General features: G+C 45.5%; 1 protein-coding gene across 3 annotated transcripts in view; it reads left to right on the top strand.

The window, feature by feature from the left end:
• Positions 1-16639, top strand: part of garnl3 (GTPase activating Rap/RanGAP domain like 3) — a 38880-nt gene extending 22241 nt beyond the window's left edge. For 2 of the 3 annotated variants that reach the window (XM_088434893.1, XM_088434895.1), the window contains 26 exons: positions 534-598; positions 1147-1210; positions 1803-1829; positions 1914-1989; positions 2048-2146; positions 2683-2786; positions 3504-3612; positions 3714-3759; positions 3824-3930; positions 4117-4232; positions 5218-5340; positions 5841-5915; positions 5995-6109; positions 6852-6878; positions 6959-7066; positions 7600-7716; positions 7778-7935; positions 8921-9079; positions 9591-9657; positions 9735-9842; positions 10209-10327; positions 10524-10659; positions 10749-10808; positions 12155-12382; positions 12558-12684; positions 13307-16639. In XM_088434893.1, the coding sequence (XP_088291019.1) occupies positions 534-598; positions 1147-1210; positions 1803-1829; positions 1914-1989; positions 2048-2146; positions 2683-2786; positions 3504-3612; positions 3714-3759; positions 3824-3930; positions 4117-4232; positions 5218-5340; positions 5841-5915; positions 5995-6109; positions 6852-6878; positions 6959-7066; positions 7600-7716; positions 7778-7935; positions 8921-9079; positions 9591-9657; positions 9735-9842; positions 10209-10327; positions 10524-10659; positions 10749-10808; positions 12155-12382; positions 12558-12684; positions 13307-13463 (2697 nt within the window). In that variant the 3' untranslated portion in view covers positions 13464-16639. The remainder of the gene's footprint in view (positions 1-533; positions 599-1146; positions 1211-1802; positions 1830-1913; positions 1990-2047; positions 2147-2682; positions 2787-3503; positions 3613-3713; positions 3760-3823; positions 3931-4116; positions 4233-5217; positions 5341-5840; positions 5916-5994; positions 6110-6851; positions 6879-6958; positions 7067-7599; positions 7717-7777; positions 7936-8920; positions 9080-9590; positions 9658-9734; positions 9843-10208; positions 10328-10523; positions 10660-10748; positions 10809-12154; positions 12383-12557; positions 12685-13306) is intronic. The other variant, XM_088434894.1, reaches the window with a different exon arrangement.
• The last annotated feature ends 676 nt before the right edge of the window (positions 16640-17315 follow it).

Below are 17315 nucleotides of genomic sequence, written 5' to 3'. Positions count from 1 at the left end.
GCGTGAATGTCACGGTAAATGGACTCCTAGCTTCACGCTAACATACAAAGCAAATCGATGCAAATCACTGTGGATGTGCTAATGGAATTAGCATGTAGGTTATGGTAATCGGACACCTAGCTTCACGCTAACACACGATGCAAATCACCGTAGACGCGCTAATGTCAATTAGCATGTTAATTAGAAACCTAGCTTCATGCTAACATATAATGCAAATGGTTGTAGATGCCCTCATGATATGGTAATTGGACATGCTAGCTTTCAATGCAAAATGCTGGACTTGTGCAAATGAAAACCAGGCTGGAGCTAATTGGAAACGTTCACGCAAGCGCTTCATTAACACGTGCATCAGTACGGACTATTTTTGCAACATTCTGTCCACCCCCCCAAGCCACACGGTGTTTGTTTGATGGACCCGACGTAAAGAGGAGACAATGTGGCTCTTGAGTCACGGTCACCCGCGGAGGCGTACGGTCCATCCATGAATAATGATGGCACCCGTCACATGTTGCAATTTTTGTAAATGTGCGCAGGGGACCCTGAAGATCAGCCTCCCCTACAGCCCCACCAAAACACTATCCGTCAAGTCCATCCTCAGGTCAGGAGATGCTCATTCGCTCTTACCCAAAGTCAAACGACGCGTCCACGACTAATGAACTCATTCAGTCCCAAAGACGCATTTTTACGTTTTTGGTTGATTCTTTGATTTTTTCGAGGCTAATCAAGTGTTGGAGTGATGTACTAAAGTACAGAAATAATCAATGACTTCAGGCTTAATCATCCATTACATTCGAATGTAATACAAGTCATCAGTTTAGACCGGGGGGATCAAGCATACGGTCCTCGGCCCAAACGGGTTTGAGCCAACCCGGAGATTGAACGTTTGGACACAAGAAACCGTCGAAATACGTCTTTGGAGCTGAATGGATGAAACAAGAGAAACGGATGTTTGTAAATGCCTTGGCGAGGTTCCGGACGTCAAAGGCCGCACGGCTTAGCATTTCCATCGGTGTGCCTCCAGGCTCTCTGCCCTGCCCCCTGCCCCCTGCCCCCTGCCCCCTGCCCCCTGCGCTGCTCTGTGCCCACAGTGCTTCTCCCTTTTTTTTTTTTTTTCATGTCAATATCTCCACGCGCACGGCGTGGCAGCGCCATGAACATGGACCGCTTCGAGAAAGGCCCGCGGGAGATCCTCAACCCCGACATTCAGAAGGTGAGCGGCCGTAATGTCAGGTGATGTCACCTGACTGACTGCGGGTAGCGAAACGCGCATAGTCGTGTATGAATTCGTAAAAGGTCAAATGTCATCTGACGGAGCGTAACCTACTTTGTAAGGTACTCAAATTTCATGTTGTGTAGCGGAATATCGATAGAATGCGAATTCAAGGGAATTTGACAGTGTTCTCAGCAAATCTAATTTCACAAAATTTTAATAACATGACAGGAACAGAATGCTTTCTTTTCGAATTGAGGGCAAATAAAGTGTAACATAGTGCTTCATCATTTTGTAGAGTGACTCCTTTGCAAAATTTTGCGTGCCTTTATTATCATTTCTTTTTCTTTTTCGTTTTAAGTTTCCTGTCCTGAGTTCAAAAAGACATTAAAGGAACATGAGCAAATAAATTGGAACATGAGGCAACTTAGTGCCTTAATGTTTTATAGTGACGCAAATGCAAATTAAGAGCAAATGAATTGGAACATGAAGCGACTTATTGTGCTGCCGTGACTCCTTTGAAAACGGGTTTAACTGAAGAGAGAAAATGTCATTAGCATCGCTGCTAAGTCTTGCGTCGTCTTGCCTTCAGGATCTGCTGGTGTTGGAGGAACAGGAGGTACGAGGCGCTACCGTCTTTTCCGTCATTTGACTTTTTTTTTTTTCCTTTTCCACGACCTTCATGAGTGTAACCTTTCTACAGGGTTCCGTCAACTTTAAATTCGGCGTCCTGTTTGCCAAAGACGGCCAGCTCACCGACGACGAGATGTTCAGCAATGGTAGAAGACACACACCCCCCCCCCCACGTTGTCCATACGCACTTTTTTTCCGTCGTAGAAATGGGCAGCGAGAGCTTCGACAAGTTTCTCAAGCTGCTGGGCGACAGCATAACGTTGCAAGGATGGGCCGGCTATCGGGGCGGCCTGGACACAAAAAGTAAGCAGTGACAAACTCAACGCCTTTTGCTAGTTCGGCCGGCTAAGCTAACCAGGCTAGCCGCGCGGATGTTTGCGAAGTAGCTAACAAAAACACGAGATTATTTCACTGAAAATACTAGCTGCTTTATCGTGGGCTAATATGATTCTTATACTAGCTTAATGCTAACATGTTACATGAAATGCCAGGGATGGGCTATGAAAATTAGCATAGGCTTTGTTACGCTAAAAGCCTATTATTGCTTTTTATCTACTTCAAGCTTAGCCAGCTAAGCTAACGAGGCACAGCATTATTTTACTGAGAATGCGATCTGCTTCATCGTAGAATAATATGTTTCTTCTGCTAGCTTAACGCTAACATATAATGTGAAATGCTATGAAAATTAGCATAGTATTAGTAACGCGTCTTAAAGCTTGCTTTATATTTAGGGGCACCGTGATGGGCCCGTTAGCATTTGGTCAAATTAGCTTGCGCAAATTAGCCGCTAAGTAAAAGTTAGCTCACACTTTTGGTTGATTTTTTTTTTCTTTCTCCAGACGACACTACAGGGATCAAGTCCATCTACACGGTGTATCAGGGCCACGAGCTCATGTTCCACGTGTCCACCATGTTGCCCTACTCCAAAGAGAACAAACAACAGGTGTGCGTACCGGAAATTGTGGAATTTAACGGGACGGTACAAAGTCAATATTTATGTACTACCAGCCATTTTTAGACACTTCTTGACCCTAACACTGGAAAATATTTGAAAAAAATCTAACTGCGTACCTGGCCTTGAATGTCTGGACTCTTGAAAAGGTCAAATTACGTCTGGGATTGAATGAGTTCAAATTCATGCCCTCAATGATTTATTTATTTATTTATTACGTTCAATTGATTCTTTTAGAAATGAATTTTTCCAATATTTATTAAATAAAAGATTTAAAAAGCAATAAATGCAAATACGAAGAATACCTTTCAATAAATAATAATAATAATAAATACATTCAAATATACATTTAAAAATAACGTTAAATAAATAATTGTATCCATTATTTATGTTGAAAAATCTGTTTTCAGGCGTATTGTACAAGAAACATATTTTTTAGATATTAAATAAAATATTATTAATGAATAAATAATATAAAAAAAATCAATAATACATTTAAATAAAAATTAATCCTATGAAATAAATAATTGTATTTACTATGTGTATATTATTATTTAATACATGACATTTATTTTACAAATAAATAAACATATTATGAAGTTTTTACTGCTAAAAACCTTTCTTTAACTTTTCTTGCCGCAAAATGATAAGCAAGAACGTGGAAGAAATGCTCAGTTGAATTCCTTGCGCTTTTGTCGCCCCCCGCAGGTGGAGCGCAAGCGTCACATCGGAAACGACATCGTCACCATCGTATTCCAGGAGGGCGACGACGCCTCGTCGTCCTTCAAGCCCTCCATGATCCGCTCGCACTTCACCCGTATCCTTCCGGGGGGGGGGGGGGGGGGGGGGGGGGACGCAAACCCCGCCTCCGCCGCGCCCTTTTTCATCTCGCGTACGATTCCTTTACTCGCGGCGCAGATATTTTTGCGTTAGTTCGGTATAATTGCCAGACCGACAGTTACAGGTTAGCGCCTCAAAAATGGTCGGCGTCGGTCTCGGGATTATTCACGTTCTCTCTCCCGCGGCAGGTTGAAGATTTTTTCCGAGGAGAGCGTCCCGCTGTTCGGACCGCCTCTCCCGTCGCCGCCGGTCTTCACCGATCACCACGAATTCAGGGACTTTTTATTGGTCAAACGTAAGCGCTTTATTTCTCTTGGCAAATTGAGACTGTAGTCCAGGGGTGCTCTGATTGGCGTAACGTTCAAAAAAAAAATAAGAGTAACAACTCTGCTGCCATCTAACGGACGACAATGGAATTACACCCCACAACGCGTTAGCAAATGACAAAAGAAGATGGATGAAGGCGCCTTTTTTCACGCAGTAATCAATGGAGAGAAAGCCACACTGGAGACGCCGACGTTCGCCCAGAAGCGTCAGCGGACCTTGGACATGTTGATCCGTTCGCTCTACCAGGACCTCATGCCCGACCTGCACAAGGTACCGCCGCCCACTTTTGGGCCGCTCCTCCTCCTCCTCCCTTCCTCCTCCTCCTCCTCCATGTCGCCCGCCGCCGTCGCCGCCGCTCGGGAAGCTGCTGACTGGGTTTTTCCACTGCGGCCCGCTGCGTACTGCGACACGCCGCGGCGCGCGCGCACGCACACGCGCGCCCGTTTGTGCGGCTTGTGAGGACATCCCTTGACACGATGCATCTCCTAGCCCCCGACGCTAACCTTAACGCTCGCCTAACCTCAACCCAAACCCGATTCAAATCTACACTCGAAAAGCGAGCGAGGACCGAGCGAATGTCCTCACGTCTCCGAAACGTCCCGGAAGCGGTCCCCGCAAGTGCGGCCGCGCGGGTGCGCGCACATACACACGCTGAGCCATTCCACTGCAGCGCAGCGCTTTCCCCCCAGCTGACTTGCTGTCGAGCACGGCTTGGCAAAAAGCTACAAGTACGCAAACGTTACACGCTACTGCTGCACCGTTAAAAAAAGAGGCGCCGGTAGAACTTTTATTTGCAGTCGGACGCTTTTAAAGATGCTGGCCGCACTTTGAATCTCGGGAAAATGCAATTAGCGAAGAAATGCACGCAAAGGCGGATGGGGAATTCTGGCCTCGGCAATGAATGGGGAAGTTTTGGCTGGAAAATCAAGAATTGGCCGCAAAAATTGAAATGTGTGAATTCTCGGAACGTTGAAAATCATCCCGAAAGCGAAATGAATTTGCTAAATGTCGTTATTGTCAAATGGGAACGCTTTAAATGGGAAATGTCAAATCTCCCAATGTAAGTGAACGCTACTTCTTTGGGTGGAAAATCGGGGGGAAACGCCCCCTTTTTGGAGCACGTGAATATGTTCTGACATCGGAACGGCGCCAACGGCGTCAAAAAAGAAAGTTCCTGCTGGTCACGCTCGGGCCTCTCTAAGACCTGCTCTTCTTCTTCTTCTTCATCCTCGCCGTCTCCCCCGCCACACATCAGGTCCCTTTTTCCCCGCAGAACATGTTGAACCGCCGCTCCTTCAGCGACGTGCTGCCCGAGTCGCCCAAGTCGGCGCGCAAGAAGGAGGAGGCGCGCCAGGCCGAATTTGTCAGGATAGGTCAGGTAAGAAAAGAAACGCGGCTCGTGCCGAGCTAGGCTAGCGGGGGCTAAGTTGAATTCTGTTGCAGGAACGGGATTTTTTTTCAAATTGAGAGCAAACGAGTTGGAACACGAAACAACGTCTTGAGAAATTGTCTTACGGTAACACAACTTTTGTGCGATTTTATTTTTTGAGGCTTTACACGGATGCGCGTTGTCGTTGGTGACGCAATTTTACGGCCGGCGAACCCGAAATGAAAGCGATGTTACGCAATCTATATTTTGGAGTTACAGTCAAATACAATGAGAAAATCTTTTTTTTTTTTGCAATGAGTTGCTTCATGTTCCAATTCATCAGCTCTCAATTTGAAAAGAAAGACGTCCTGATCCCGTGATTGCATGAGAAGGTATTCCAGTAGAAAAGACTCTGCGAAGGTGTCACTAGAACGCAAGCTAACAAAAGTTGCTTAATGTTGCAACTAATTCTTTGAAAAGAAAAATGCTTTTCGTTTGACGGCACGCAGGCGCTAAAGCTGAAGACCATCGTGAGAGGCGACGCCCCCACCAGCCTGGTCACCACCGGCCTGTGCAGAAAAGAGGTGAGGCCTTCCGGACGCTCGGGCTTCGCCCCCGGAGCCGAGCGGCGGCCCCGGACTGACGCGCCGGCGTGTGCGGCAGCCGTGGGAGTCGCAGTCGTTCTGCGGCGGCTTCCCGCACGAGGTGGTGTGCGCCGACTCGTGGGGCCGGTCGCTGCTGGCGGCCACCGACGCGGCGGGGGTCCTGCTGCTGGACGGTGAGCCGCCCGCCGTCGATTGCCGTCGACCTCCCCTCGCCCGTCCTCCTTTCCGAGCGCCGACACCCCGGCCTTTTTGTACATAAATTGCCAACGCGCTGCTCCTAAATTGCTTTGTATTGCCACAAGATGGAAAAGCGCAACATTTGTCAAATTGAAGCTCCTCAGTCGACTTTAACATAGTTCCATCGCCCCAAGATGCCCAAGATGAAGCTTCTCAACTGACTTTAACATAGGTCCTTCACTCCAAGATGCCACAAGATGGTGGCAAAGCACCACTTTTGTCTAAATGAAGCTCCTCAACTGACTGACATAGTTCCTTGGCTCCAAGCTGCCACAGGATGGTGTCCAAATGAAGCTCTAACCCATTTTAACATTCCTCCTTGGCACCAAAATATTCTTTTAAAATCTGTCTGGATTGTAATTACGCATTTCTTGTTTAAAAAAAAAAGCGAAGAAATCGTTTTGTAAATAGTATATTTGAGGGAACCTATGTTCAATTTTTATCTACCCAAGTGACAAGACTTTGGTCATGGGCTGTATCAGTACATGTTCGTAAAGCAATACTCTCGACGAAATAAATTTGCTTGTTTTTATTTTTACATTTTCAGTATGAGGGTAAAATTGTGAAAAATCTTTTTCTTTTTAATCAAATCCCAATGGAAAATGGAAAGAAGCAATGACTTGCATAGCCACTTAAATGTCAGAGCTTTTTTTTTTTTTTTTCCTCCCTCCTCTCCAGGTCCTGATCCGCCTTCATCCGGCACCGGTGAGCTCCCGCCGCACCGATCGATCCGCCACTTTCTCGGCTTGTTTTTTTTTTCCTGACTGCGAGCGTTTGCGTCGCAGAGGTCCCGACTCCCCCGGCGCCGGCGCAGGTGTTTGACAAGACGCTGCCGGTGAAGCAGATGCACATACTTGAGCCTCAGGACCTGCTCATCACCAGAGCGGACAAAGGTCAGGGCATTTTATAGCACCGACATCAACTTTTTTTCACCATCGCTTTTTTAAATAGCACTGTGGCCCGGGTCAACTTGTGTTTTTACGACATGGCGCGGGCCGTGGCTCAATCCGTCGGTCAATCAATCGAATTTTATTGGTATAGCCCTGAATCAGCGAAGTCTCAAAGGGCTTCACGGAGGTCACGTGGAGACTTCTTTCAAAAAAAGAAGTCATACAGAGACATCTTTTCGGTGGAAGGTACACAACAGCATCCCCTGTCAAGAAGGGGAAGGAAAAACTCCAAAATCCCGATTTGGGGAAAATCAGAAACCTTCAGAAGGGACCGCAGGTGGGAGGAGCCCCCCTCCAGGCCCGGATGGCGGGCCGTAAACGGCCCCCAAGCCATAGTTTGGACACCTCTACTCCAAATACCGTGATAGCCATTATCGATTCGTAATCCTCAAAGATCGATCGAAAGATGGATTCTCTGTCTTTTTTTTCATCTTGTTCCGCTAACACGGAGCCTGACGGCGAAGTTTGCTTGGCAGGGAAGGACGCGCGGCTGTACGTCTTCCGACTGAGCGGCGTGAGGAGGGGCCTGGAGGAGCGCCAGCCGGCCCGCGCCAAGTGCGACTGCCGGGAGAACAAATTGGAGAAAACCAAAGGTGGGCCGCGCGCGCTTTTGCCCGCCGTTTTGCCCAGTTTTTAACCCGGGGCTCCCGCCAGGTTGCCACCTGTACGCCATCAACACGCACCACGGCTCGGAGCTGAGGATCGTGGCGGCCATCCGCAACAAGCTCCTCCTCATCACCCGCAAGCGATCCGAAGGCTTCGGCGCCATCGGCGGGACCGACTCGCCCGTGGACGACTTTCAGTACATACGGGTGCCAGGCTCAAAGTCTTTGCTCGGTTGACAAACGCGGAAGACCAATCGAGGAAAAAAAAAACATTTTTCCTTTTTAGATCATCAACATTTTTCCAGATTTCAAGCCAATGGTTTGTTCCGGGACAGCAAGCCACTTCAGAAACCGTTTTAAAACAGCGCGTGGCTTCAATTATTTACATATATTTAAGTGCTTTCGAAAAGCCGGCTCGAGCCGGCCTATTCGGGGCGGTTGAGTGCTGCTAGCCGCTAATACTGTTAGCCTGGCGTACGCTGCCGCTGACGATGGAGCCGTCGCTAAATCGGTTGAAAACCGCACCACCAAATATGCTCAAAGATTATGATACTCGGTTATCCTACTGAAATTTCTCTCAGTTCATCGGTGATATTGAATACAAATGAAAGACATATTTTTTCATCAAAAGTTAGATGGGAAAACTTTCAATGTGAAATGTCAAATCTCCCAATGTAAGCAAATGGTATTTTTGGGGGGCAATTGTGGGAAAACGGTCTATTTTTGGAATACCAAAAATACAAGCCCCCCTCGCATGAATATATGGAACATTTTGACATTGAAATGGCGAGAATCCGATTAATCGGAATCGAGTTGAAAGGATTCAAAAAAACAGGCCAGTAGAAAAAAATATTAAAGTGGAGGAATAAGAGCATCGCACTATTTCCGTCGTGAAAAACATCAGTCAAATTTCAATCATTTTGATTTAGGTCAGGAAATCAAGTTCAGAACCATACAAGTGATTTTGTATGCCAAAACAGCACAGGAGTAAGCCCGCTGTGTTCAAAAGTGATCGGTAGGAACGGCAACCGCGTCACTTCAGTCATTTGGGAAAATTCTTTGAAGAAGCGTGCATATATGCAGCTAGCATGCTACAAAGTCGGAGCCAGCTGAAGTCCTCCTCCATTAGCGTAGTCAGCGATCGAACTTTTTCTTTTTTTTTTTTTAACGCGGGTCGGACTCGTTCCACCAGGAGATCTGTCTGTGCGACCCGCCGGCCGTGATGGCCCTGGTGGACGGGCCGACGGGCGAGAACGACAACATGATCTGCGTGGGCTACAAGCATCAGTTCGACCTGATCAACGAGAGCACGGGCGACGCCTACCGGCTGCACCACGTCGACGCCAACAGGGTGAGCCGCAAAACTTTTGCATTGATGAGTATTTATTGCTCCAAAAGTGGCCGAACCCAAATGAACTTTAGTTATTAGGTATTAAAGGAATCGGTGACTTCGTACTTGAAGTACTTTAGTACTAATTACTAGTACCGAAGGTAATAGATTACTTAAGGCCTTTAGATACTTAAAGTCATCAAATACTTTTCAAGTACTTTAGTACATAAGACTTAATTCACCAGCCATTTATTTCTTAAGTAATCCGTTACTTTATATCTCATGAATGTAATCAAATACTTTAGTTGCTTTGATACCTAAGGTAATTGAGTACTTTTTAGTTATTAGATATTAAAGTGATAAATTAGTTAGTTGTAGTCAATTGATTACCTTAATACCTTAAGTAAGGGATTACTTTATATCTTCTTTCACCAGCTGAAAATCTGCAACACGGCACAACGGTCACTATATTTAATGAGCGCATTTGTGGACCCCTTTGATCGATTGTTTCGCTTCCCCCGCGCGCCCGCAGGTCAATTTTGTGGCGGCCATCGACGTGTACGAGGATGGCGAGGCCGGGCTGCTCTTGTGCTACAATTGTGGGTCCGCCATCGCTCGCGTGACGGTTTTGTCTTTTTCTATTTTTCTTTTCATTGCTAATCCCTTCGTTTGTCAGACATTTGCACGTACAAGAAAGTGTGTCCGTTCAACGGCTCCACGCCCATGATCCAGTCCAACACGTCCGACTTCCACTTCAGCTGGAACCAGATGCCCAACGCCATCGGTAGGTTGCCACGGCGATACTGCCGTAGCGTGCGCCGCGCACCTCGCAGGCTTTCTTGCAAGTGTCATCCAATGTTAGATTTTGCAATGTTTTGAGAAGAGCGGTATTTTTTCTTTTCAAACTAAGAGCAAATGGATTGGAACATGAAGCTAATTCTTTGCAAAAAAAAATCTTTGACAAATGTTGTCTTTATTTTGTTTTTTATGAATTTTAAATGTGTACAAGCCCGAAGTAAAAACAGTTGATTTTACACCACCTATTTTCGGGAGTACATCCCATCAAAAATCTGTCCCATCAAGTAGTTAAAAAAAAAAACAAACCTGTTTTCATTCTGTCCCACCGACATTTGTTATTTTTTGCCTTCAGTTTGCGCCTTCCCGTACATCCTGGCGTTCACCACAGACTCCATTGAGATCCGGCTGGTCGTCAACGGCAACCTGGTGTACACGGCGGTGGTCCCGGAACTGCAGCTGGCCTCTTCGCGGGTCGGTATCCTTGTAAATCGGAGCGGGTCGTCCGGCCGCTGAAGCTGCGAAGCGGCCCCGTGGCTGCTAACGGCGTTCTGGCGTGGCGGCCTCGTGGCAAAACGCCTTGTCAGCTTCCTGCTTTTTACGGGCCCGCCGGCGAGCGCTAGCAAACCAAAGCCAAGTCTTGCCCGCCTCCCCAATAACGTCTTTGCAGTCGGACATCTACTTCCTGTCGTCGGCGCCGGTCGGCTCGGCCTCCAATTGCAGTTCCAGGGACGCCAGCTCGCAGAGTTCCCCGCAGACGCCCACCGGCTACGAGATGCCCGTTTTCCCTTCGCCCCTCGGGGACGGTAGGCGCCCCCCCCCGCCCCCCCGCCCCGATTCCTTGGTTTTAATTTTGTGTTTACTGTGTGTATTTGCGTGCACCCCCCCGGCTCAGATTCTATCCGGATCCCCTACGGCACCAAGCTTTCGCTGTACGCGTCTAAGGACGCTGAAGGTGAGTGAAGGTGGTGTCTTTGTCCCGCCCCTCGCCGTCTAGTTGGAAAAGCCCTGCTTTGAAAGCCACCCCTTGATACCCAAGAATAAACCCTCAGTTAAAAACCTGCTTTAAAACCCCACCCTAAAACTTCCCTACCCCGACTTTAAAGCTCTTCTCCAAATTCTGACAGCCAACCCTAGACTCAAGACATCATTTAGAATCAAACGGAATCCCTCGTTTGAAACCCAAACACATTTCAGTCACTATGACACATTTTGGCAACGGGCGGCTTCATGTTCCAATTCATTTGCTCTTAATTTGAATTTGAAGAGAAAAGCGTCCTCTTCCTGTCGGGGCATTAAAAAGCAGGCAACTGGCTTTCACGTACCCTGGAGCGCAAACCCCGATTTTGCCAGGTTTTGAGGCCCGCTTTGGCGGTTTCAGGATGAGGACGGCAAAGAAAGCGCCAGATGAGGAGGGAGGAAGGGCGGAAGGACATGATTTACAGATTGCACTGTCGCCATGGAGACTTTTGTCCGCCCCGGTCCAAATAGCGCCGCCGCCAATAGGGATGAGAAAGGGTGGGGGCGGGGTCATGTGATGTCACCGCAGCAATTAGCGCTAAAAGCTCTCGTAAAAAAAAAAAGCCCGCTTGATTAGCCGACGTGACTCACGCACGGCGGGAAAATAATGCGGCATCGCCCCCAAGAACCGGCACGCTGGCGTGCTGATATTTCATTGGATGACTGTGGAGAGTGACAACAGTGCCCCCCAGTGGACACTTGAACAACTGCCACTAGAGAAATGTTGGAAGCTACTCAATTCTGCAATTCTCTAGGCGCAGAAGTCCCCAAGCGCCGATCCGCGGGTCAACTGGTACCGGGTCGCGTGGGCCACAGCCCAAATCATCATCTTTTGCTTCATTCATTTGTGCTTGGTTTGGCTTGATCTTTGTGTTTTGGCGCCGCCTCTGGCCGTTGCTGATATTACCCCCCTGATCCACAGTAAAATTCTCAGGCGTTGAGAACCCCTACTCTAGGGTCTAAACACCCTCATTTGAAAGCCCATCCCTTTTTTGAAATCCAAATTTAAAACCCTAACCCTACGTTGAAACCCAAATGCTATTTGAAACACCAATTTGAAACCGTACCCCTAGTTTGAAATCCTTTTGTGAAACCCTAACCCGTTTGAAACCCTAGCTCTCAATTGAGCCTCGTCTAGCGTTCAAGTGCGCCTGGGGTGCCCCCTAGTGGCGACAAGGCAGGTGTGGTCTTTGAGCCGGTCAGCAGCGTTGTCACTCGCGATGCATTCAAGTACCTTGGCCAAAAATGAACCCATTTGACGTGATTTGGCGCGCGACCCAGGCGAGTCTGCCAGCAAGCACATCTTCAAGATCCCGCTGTGCAACCTGGTGGGGCGCAGCGTGGAGAGGCCCCTCAAGTCGCCGCTGGCCAACAAGGCGCCGACGGCGCCGAGCTCCGCCTCCCCCGCCGCGGCTTGCCCCGTCCCCCTGGTCTCGGCCACGCACTCGCTGTCCCTCTCGCGCATGGAAATCAAGGAGATAGCCAGCCGCACGCGCAAGGAGCTGCTGGGTAATACGCAATTTTAGTTTTTACATTTTTTAAAAAAAGTGTGTATATATGTGTGTATATATATATATATATATATATATATATATATATATATATATATATATATATATATATATATATATACATATATGTGTGTGTGTGTGTATAAAAATACATAAGATTTTTTTTTCAACAGGCCTGACGGAAGAACCGAGCTGCAAATGGGACGGCGGCGCGGCCAAAGCCAGGAAATGCGGCAAGAAGAACGCGGCGTCGGTGGAGGAGCCCAAAGGGCGAGCGCTAACATCCACCAACAGCGACAGGTCAGTGTCCTCTGAGTGCACCTCTCCAAAACAAAGCCTCCCACGTCATGCTTGCTAGCATGCTAGCACTGGTTGTAAATGAGCTAGCGGTGAATGAGTTCATCCAAGCAAAAAAACAACATTAAAAGCTAGCTAGCACTTGTTTGTAAGTGGGCTATTTTAGCCCAGTCAAAAAAAAACATCTTTGGCAGTGAATGACTTTAAGAAAGCAAACTAGCATGCTACCACTGTTTTTAAATGGGATAGCTTAGCCTAGCCAAAAAAGATCCTTGGCAGTAAATTCGTTAATCATCACAGGAAAACAACAAACAAAGCTAACTAGCATGCTAGCACTGTTTGTTAATGAGCCAGCTTAGCTTTGCCTAAAAATGTTCTTGGCCGCGCATAAGTTTATCCATGCAAGAAAACAACAAAGAAAGCTAGCATGCTACCACTCTTTGTAAACAGGCCATCTTAGCCTAGCTTAAAAACGTCCTTGGCAGTGAATGACTTTTTGCACACAAGGAAAGCGAGCTAGCATGCGAGCACTTAGCCTAGCCTAAAAACAACCTCGGCTGTTGAATGGATCATTCAGTGCAAGAAACCAACAAAGAACGGGAACAAAACTTTTGCGTGTCGACAGGTCGGGCTCAGAGGCCGGCGACGCCGACGTGGAGGCGGCGTCCATTTTGGAGGCGGAGCCGGAGACGTCGCTGCTCGGGCCCGACAGTCCGCCGCCGCTGGCCGGCGCCTTCGCCCTCGCCGCGTCCTTCCAGGAAGACGTCGTGGACCTCAAGTGAAGACAATCGCGCTGTGCACTTCTCTCAACCACTCCTGTACCTTTGTACACTGCTCACAAAAAAACACAAAAAATATTGGGCTTTTTGGCTGAAACTTCAGGATAAGTCGAAATTTATTTATTTTATTTTTTCAACAACATTTTTCGAGCTATTCCTAAATTATAAATATCTAATAAACTGATGCTGTACATGGTTTTGTTGAATTCTGCTAGCTTAGTGCTAACACATGATAGGAAACACCATAGACACGCTAACAGAAATGAGCATCGTTGTCAAACACAAAAAAGTATTTTAAGGCATTGAAACTCATTATTCTAAAATATGAGTTTTGAGGAAATTTACTTTATGTCTTCAAAAAATGATCATTAAATATTGAAATGAAATTCTACTAGCGTAACGCTAACGGCGTTCTTGCGAGGAAAAAGCAAAAACGGCTGCGTGCAAAATGCAAAAAGCTAAGAAAATGTCAAAGTTCACCGGCAAACCTTAAACTGATCCCGAAAGTTCCCCAGAAAGCTCCAGATCCAATCACATCAAATCAAATCTAATAATCGATTCCCTGTGAGTAGTGTATACACTTTTTTTTAATTAATTTTGCTCGCTATGCTTTTTTTTTGTCCACTTTTGTCTTTGTTTCCCTCTTTCAAGATGGCCACCGCGTCAAGCGGACTCGTCAACGGTGTGCGTGTTTTTTGACGAAAACCCAAAGAGCGGCCATTTTGAGTGATTCCTGAACAAAAAAAACACGAAACCCTCATAAATGTCATCTAAAAGATGTGTTTTTAAGTTTCCCGGAAAATGTGGTAGGAAAACGCTTGTAGGAGTCTGTTTGTACAGCAGGTGGCGCTATATTGTCTGGGGTGCATATTTATACATGTATTATAATATTGAGTAAATGTGGCTAATCCCCCTTTTAGTGAGTGTCCAGAGGCTGGAGGTGTTTCCCAAGTGCCATTTCCCAGCAGCCGGCGCGGAACTGCGTCACATCCAAACGGGCATTTGACCCAGCAGCCATGATTGTAGTCCTTTTACAGGTAACCCAAATTCCGCACGTCTCCTCCGAAACAATTTGAAAAATGCAGTGAACCCCCGCGCTTGTCTTACGGCTACGGAGCGCACACAGCGCTAGCTTCTCTGCTAGCAAGGCGCTAGCTATATTAACACGAAAACAAGAGAAATCATTTACAAAATTCGGCAAACAAAAAAAAGAATTATAATGGGCAGAAAATATTAGCGTATGTTCTACACGTGAACAAAATGCTTAAAAACTAAAAAATATGTTAAAATATAAATAAAGTAGTTACGTATGCAATCTGATAGCTTAATGTTAGCATACAACGCTAATCACCTTAGCTGCGCTAATCGAGAATCGTGAACACGTCATTGTAAACTTCCCGTAAAATCATTTCCAAAAGCAGCAACATTTGCCTAGTTGAATAACAAAAAACAAAAACTGTGCAATTATTATGGGCATAAAATACTAGCGTACATTCTACACTTGAAAAAAAGGCGAGAAAACTAAAAAAAGATTTGAAAAAACGGGGGAAAAAAAACGCTTAGCGTACGCTCTAGAGCACACAAACTGCTAGCTTCTCTGTTAGCAAGGCGCTAGACTAGTTACATCATGATTGCAATGTTTGAAAAACTTGCATGATTGTTATATTCTACACATGAAAAATAAACGCTTAAAAACTAAAAAATATATTAAAGTTCAAAGAATTTATTTCTCAAGTGGTTAGGGTTAGGTTAATGCTAGCATACAATGCAAACACCTTAGCTGAGCTAATCAAGTGGAGCAAAATTTGGCTGGTTGGAAAAAAAATAGAGTACCCAATTGTAATGAGCATAAAATATTAGCAAAAATTCTACCAGTAAAAAAAACAAAATAAAATAGTTACTTATGAAATTTGATAGCATAGATGCTAAACAACTTTTTACAAATTTTCAAGCAGAAATACTTCCAAAACCATCAAAATTTGATACTCTCCAATAGGCATAGCGTAGCCGTCCAAATTTCAAACAAACAATGGAAGAATTTTCAGCAGCACCAAAATGTGTCGAATTTTCAGTGCATTTATACCGCTCGTGAAATATTAGCATACGTTCTACACCTTGAAAAGCTGCAGATATAGCAAGGGGTTCACTGTATTTCTACAGAAACATTTATTTTTCCAAATCCACAATACCTGGTTTTCAAATCAGCTGCTCGCCGTCGCCCCCTTTGGTCTGGGTCGGTATTGCGAGCCCAAACATTTTGCCATTGGAAAGCTCAGTAAAATGACAAGTGATAAAGTCCAATCCGTAAGCCTTCGTACAAACTTGCATGACCTCCTCACTTCCTACATAACACACACACACACACACACACACACACAAACAGAAAACGTTGTGCAATGTTTACAAAGCTCCTCCACTCGCGTTTGTTCCCCTTTTGTTTTGTTTGGTTTTCTTGTTGTTAACGTTGTTGTTGTCGTCGTTGTTGTTGTTGTTGTTTGGACTGATGCTGAACCTCTCTGTGCTCTCCGATTCAAGAAAACACACACACACACACACACACAATGGAAAGCTGTTTGAGCATTTAGTCCATCTCGTTGAGATCTTCATCTTAACACACAATTTCATCAATCAAATCACAAACATTTCCAATCGACTTTGAATTTTCCTCTTTCCTCTATTTTTCTCCTCAAAATAACAAGAAAATATTCCCAAATGTTTGCTCATTACAAGCATATTTTTCTTCGAATGGAAAAAAACAATCATAAACCAATACAAAATTCTGGAGGAGAAAATGAAGAAGTGATCCTGAAAACCAGGGAAATCGAGCCAAAGGATCCATTTGGGAAAAAAATGTTGATTTTGATCAGGATTTTCCTTTTCCTCGAAATGAGCGGGGGGGCGGGTGACCACGGATGACTTTTTGAAAGCGATCACGCCGGACTGAATGCGCCCACGGCTTTCCACAAACACGCACGCACGAAAAAAAAGCAACACCAAGTGTCTTAAAACTGTCGGAAGCCAGCTCCGCGCTTTTTAATGCCAAGTACTACTTGTAAATGTTTGTGTATGAAACGTGGCCTCAAACGCCAAGATTATTCCTCTTGTTCTTCTCACTGCGATTATTGGAGCACTTCCACCTTTCTCTCCATTGGTATGGAATAAATATTTATGGAATTTCAGGCCCCTCCTCCCGCCGCTTCTGTTTTGGTGAATCGCCTTGCGGCCGGGCTTTCCGCTTCCCCGCCCGCCGCCAGCGGGGGCCCCCTGACGGGAAGCGACCTCGGGAAAAAAAAAAAAAACGGGGGACGTTGAGCGGGGCCGGGCAAACGCTAATAAGGAGGTGTCTGCCTGAGCAAATAAATGACAGTGTTTAGTCAGGGTTGTTTTTATTTATTTATTTTATTTTTTTAAATGACCATGGATACCTAGGCTTTTTTGCAAAAAAAACAACAACTGTATAATAAGGTTTTTTTTTTAAAAAAACCTAGTGTATATTAATGTTTGTTTTTTTTTCCAAAAATTCCAGTGTATAGTGAGAATTTTTCCTGTATCGTAAGGTTATATTTTCACCAAAAAACGCCTTTTGTTTTTTAAATGACCACATATACTAAATATTTTTTTTAAAACAATGTTGTTTTTTTTGCAAAAAAAGTGACAGTGTATAGTATTATTTTTTCCAAAAAATGACAGTGTAAAGTATCTTTTTTTTGCAAAAAAAAAACAAACAAACATTTTTTTGCATGACACGCCCACGTAGTTATCACACTAGTGGAAATGTAACATCCCTTGGCTAAAATACTGCCAGGATGATGTGGAGAAAAATGAACAAAAATGCTGAAAATATTGCACGGGGTT

Source organism: Hippichthys cyanospilos, chromosome 15 (assembly GCF_059441005.1).
Source record: "Hippichthys cyanospilos isolate Australia breed blue-spotted pipefish chromosome 15, RoL_Hcya_1.0, whole genome shotgun sequence".
NCBI classification, from domain to species: domain Eukaryota; kingdom Metazoa; phylum Chordata; class Actinopteri; order Syngnathiformes; family Syngnathidae; genus Hippichthys; species Hippichthys cyanospilos.
The sequence above is the reverse complement of the archived record's forward strand: the minus strand, read 5'-3'. Positions and strand labels throughout refer to the sequence as shown.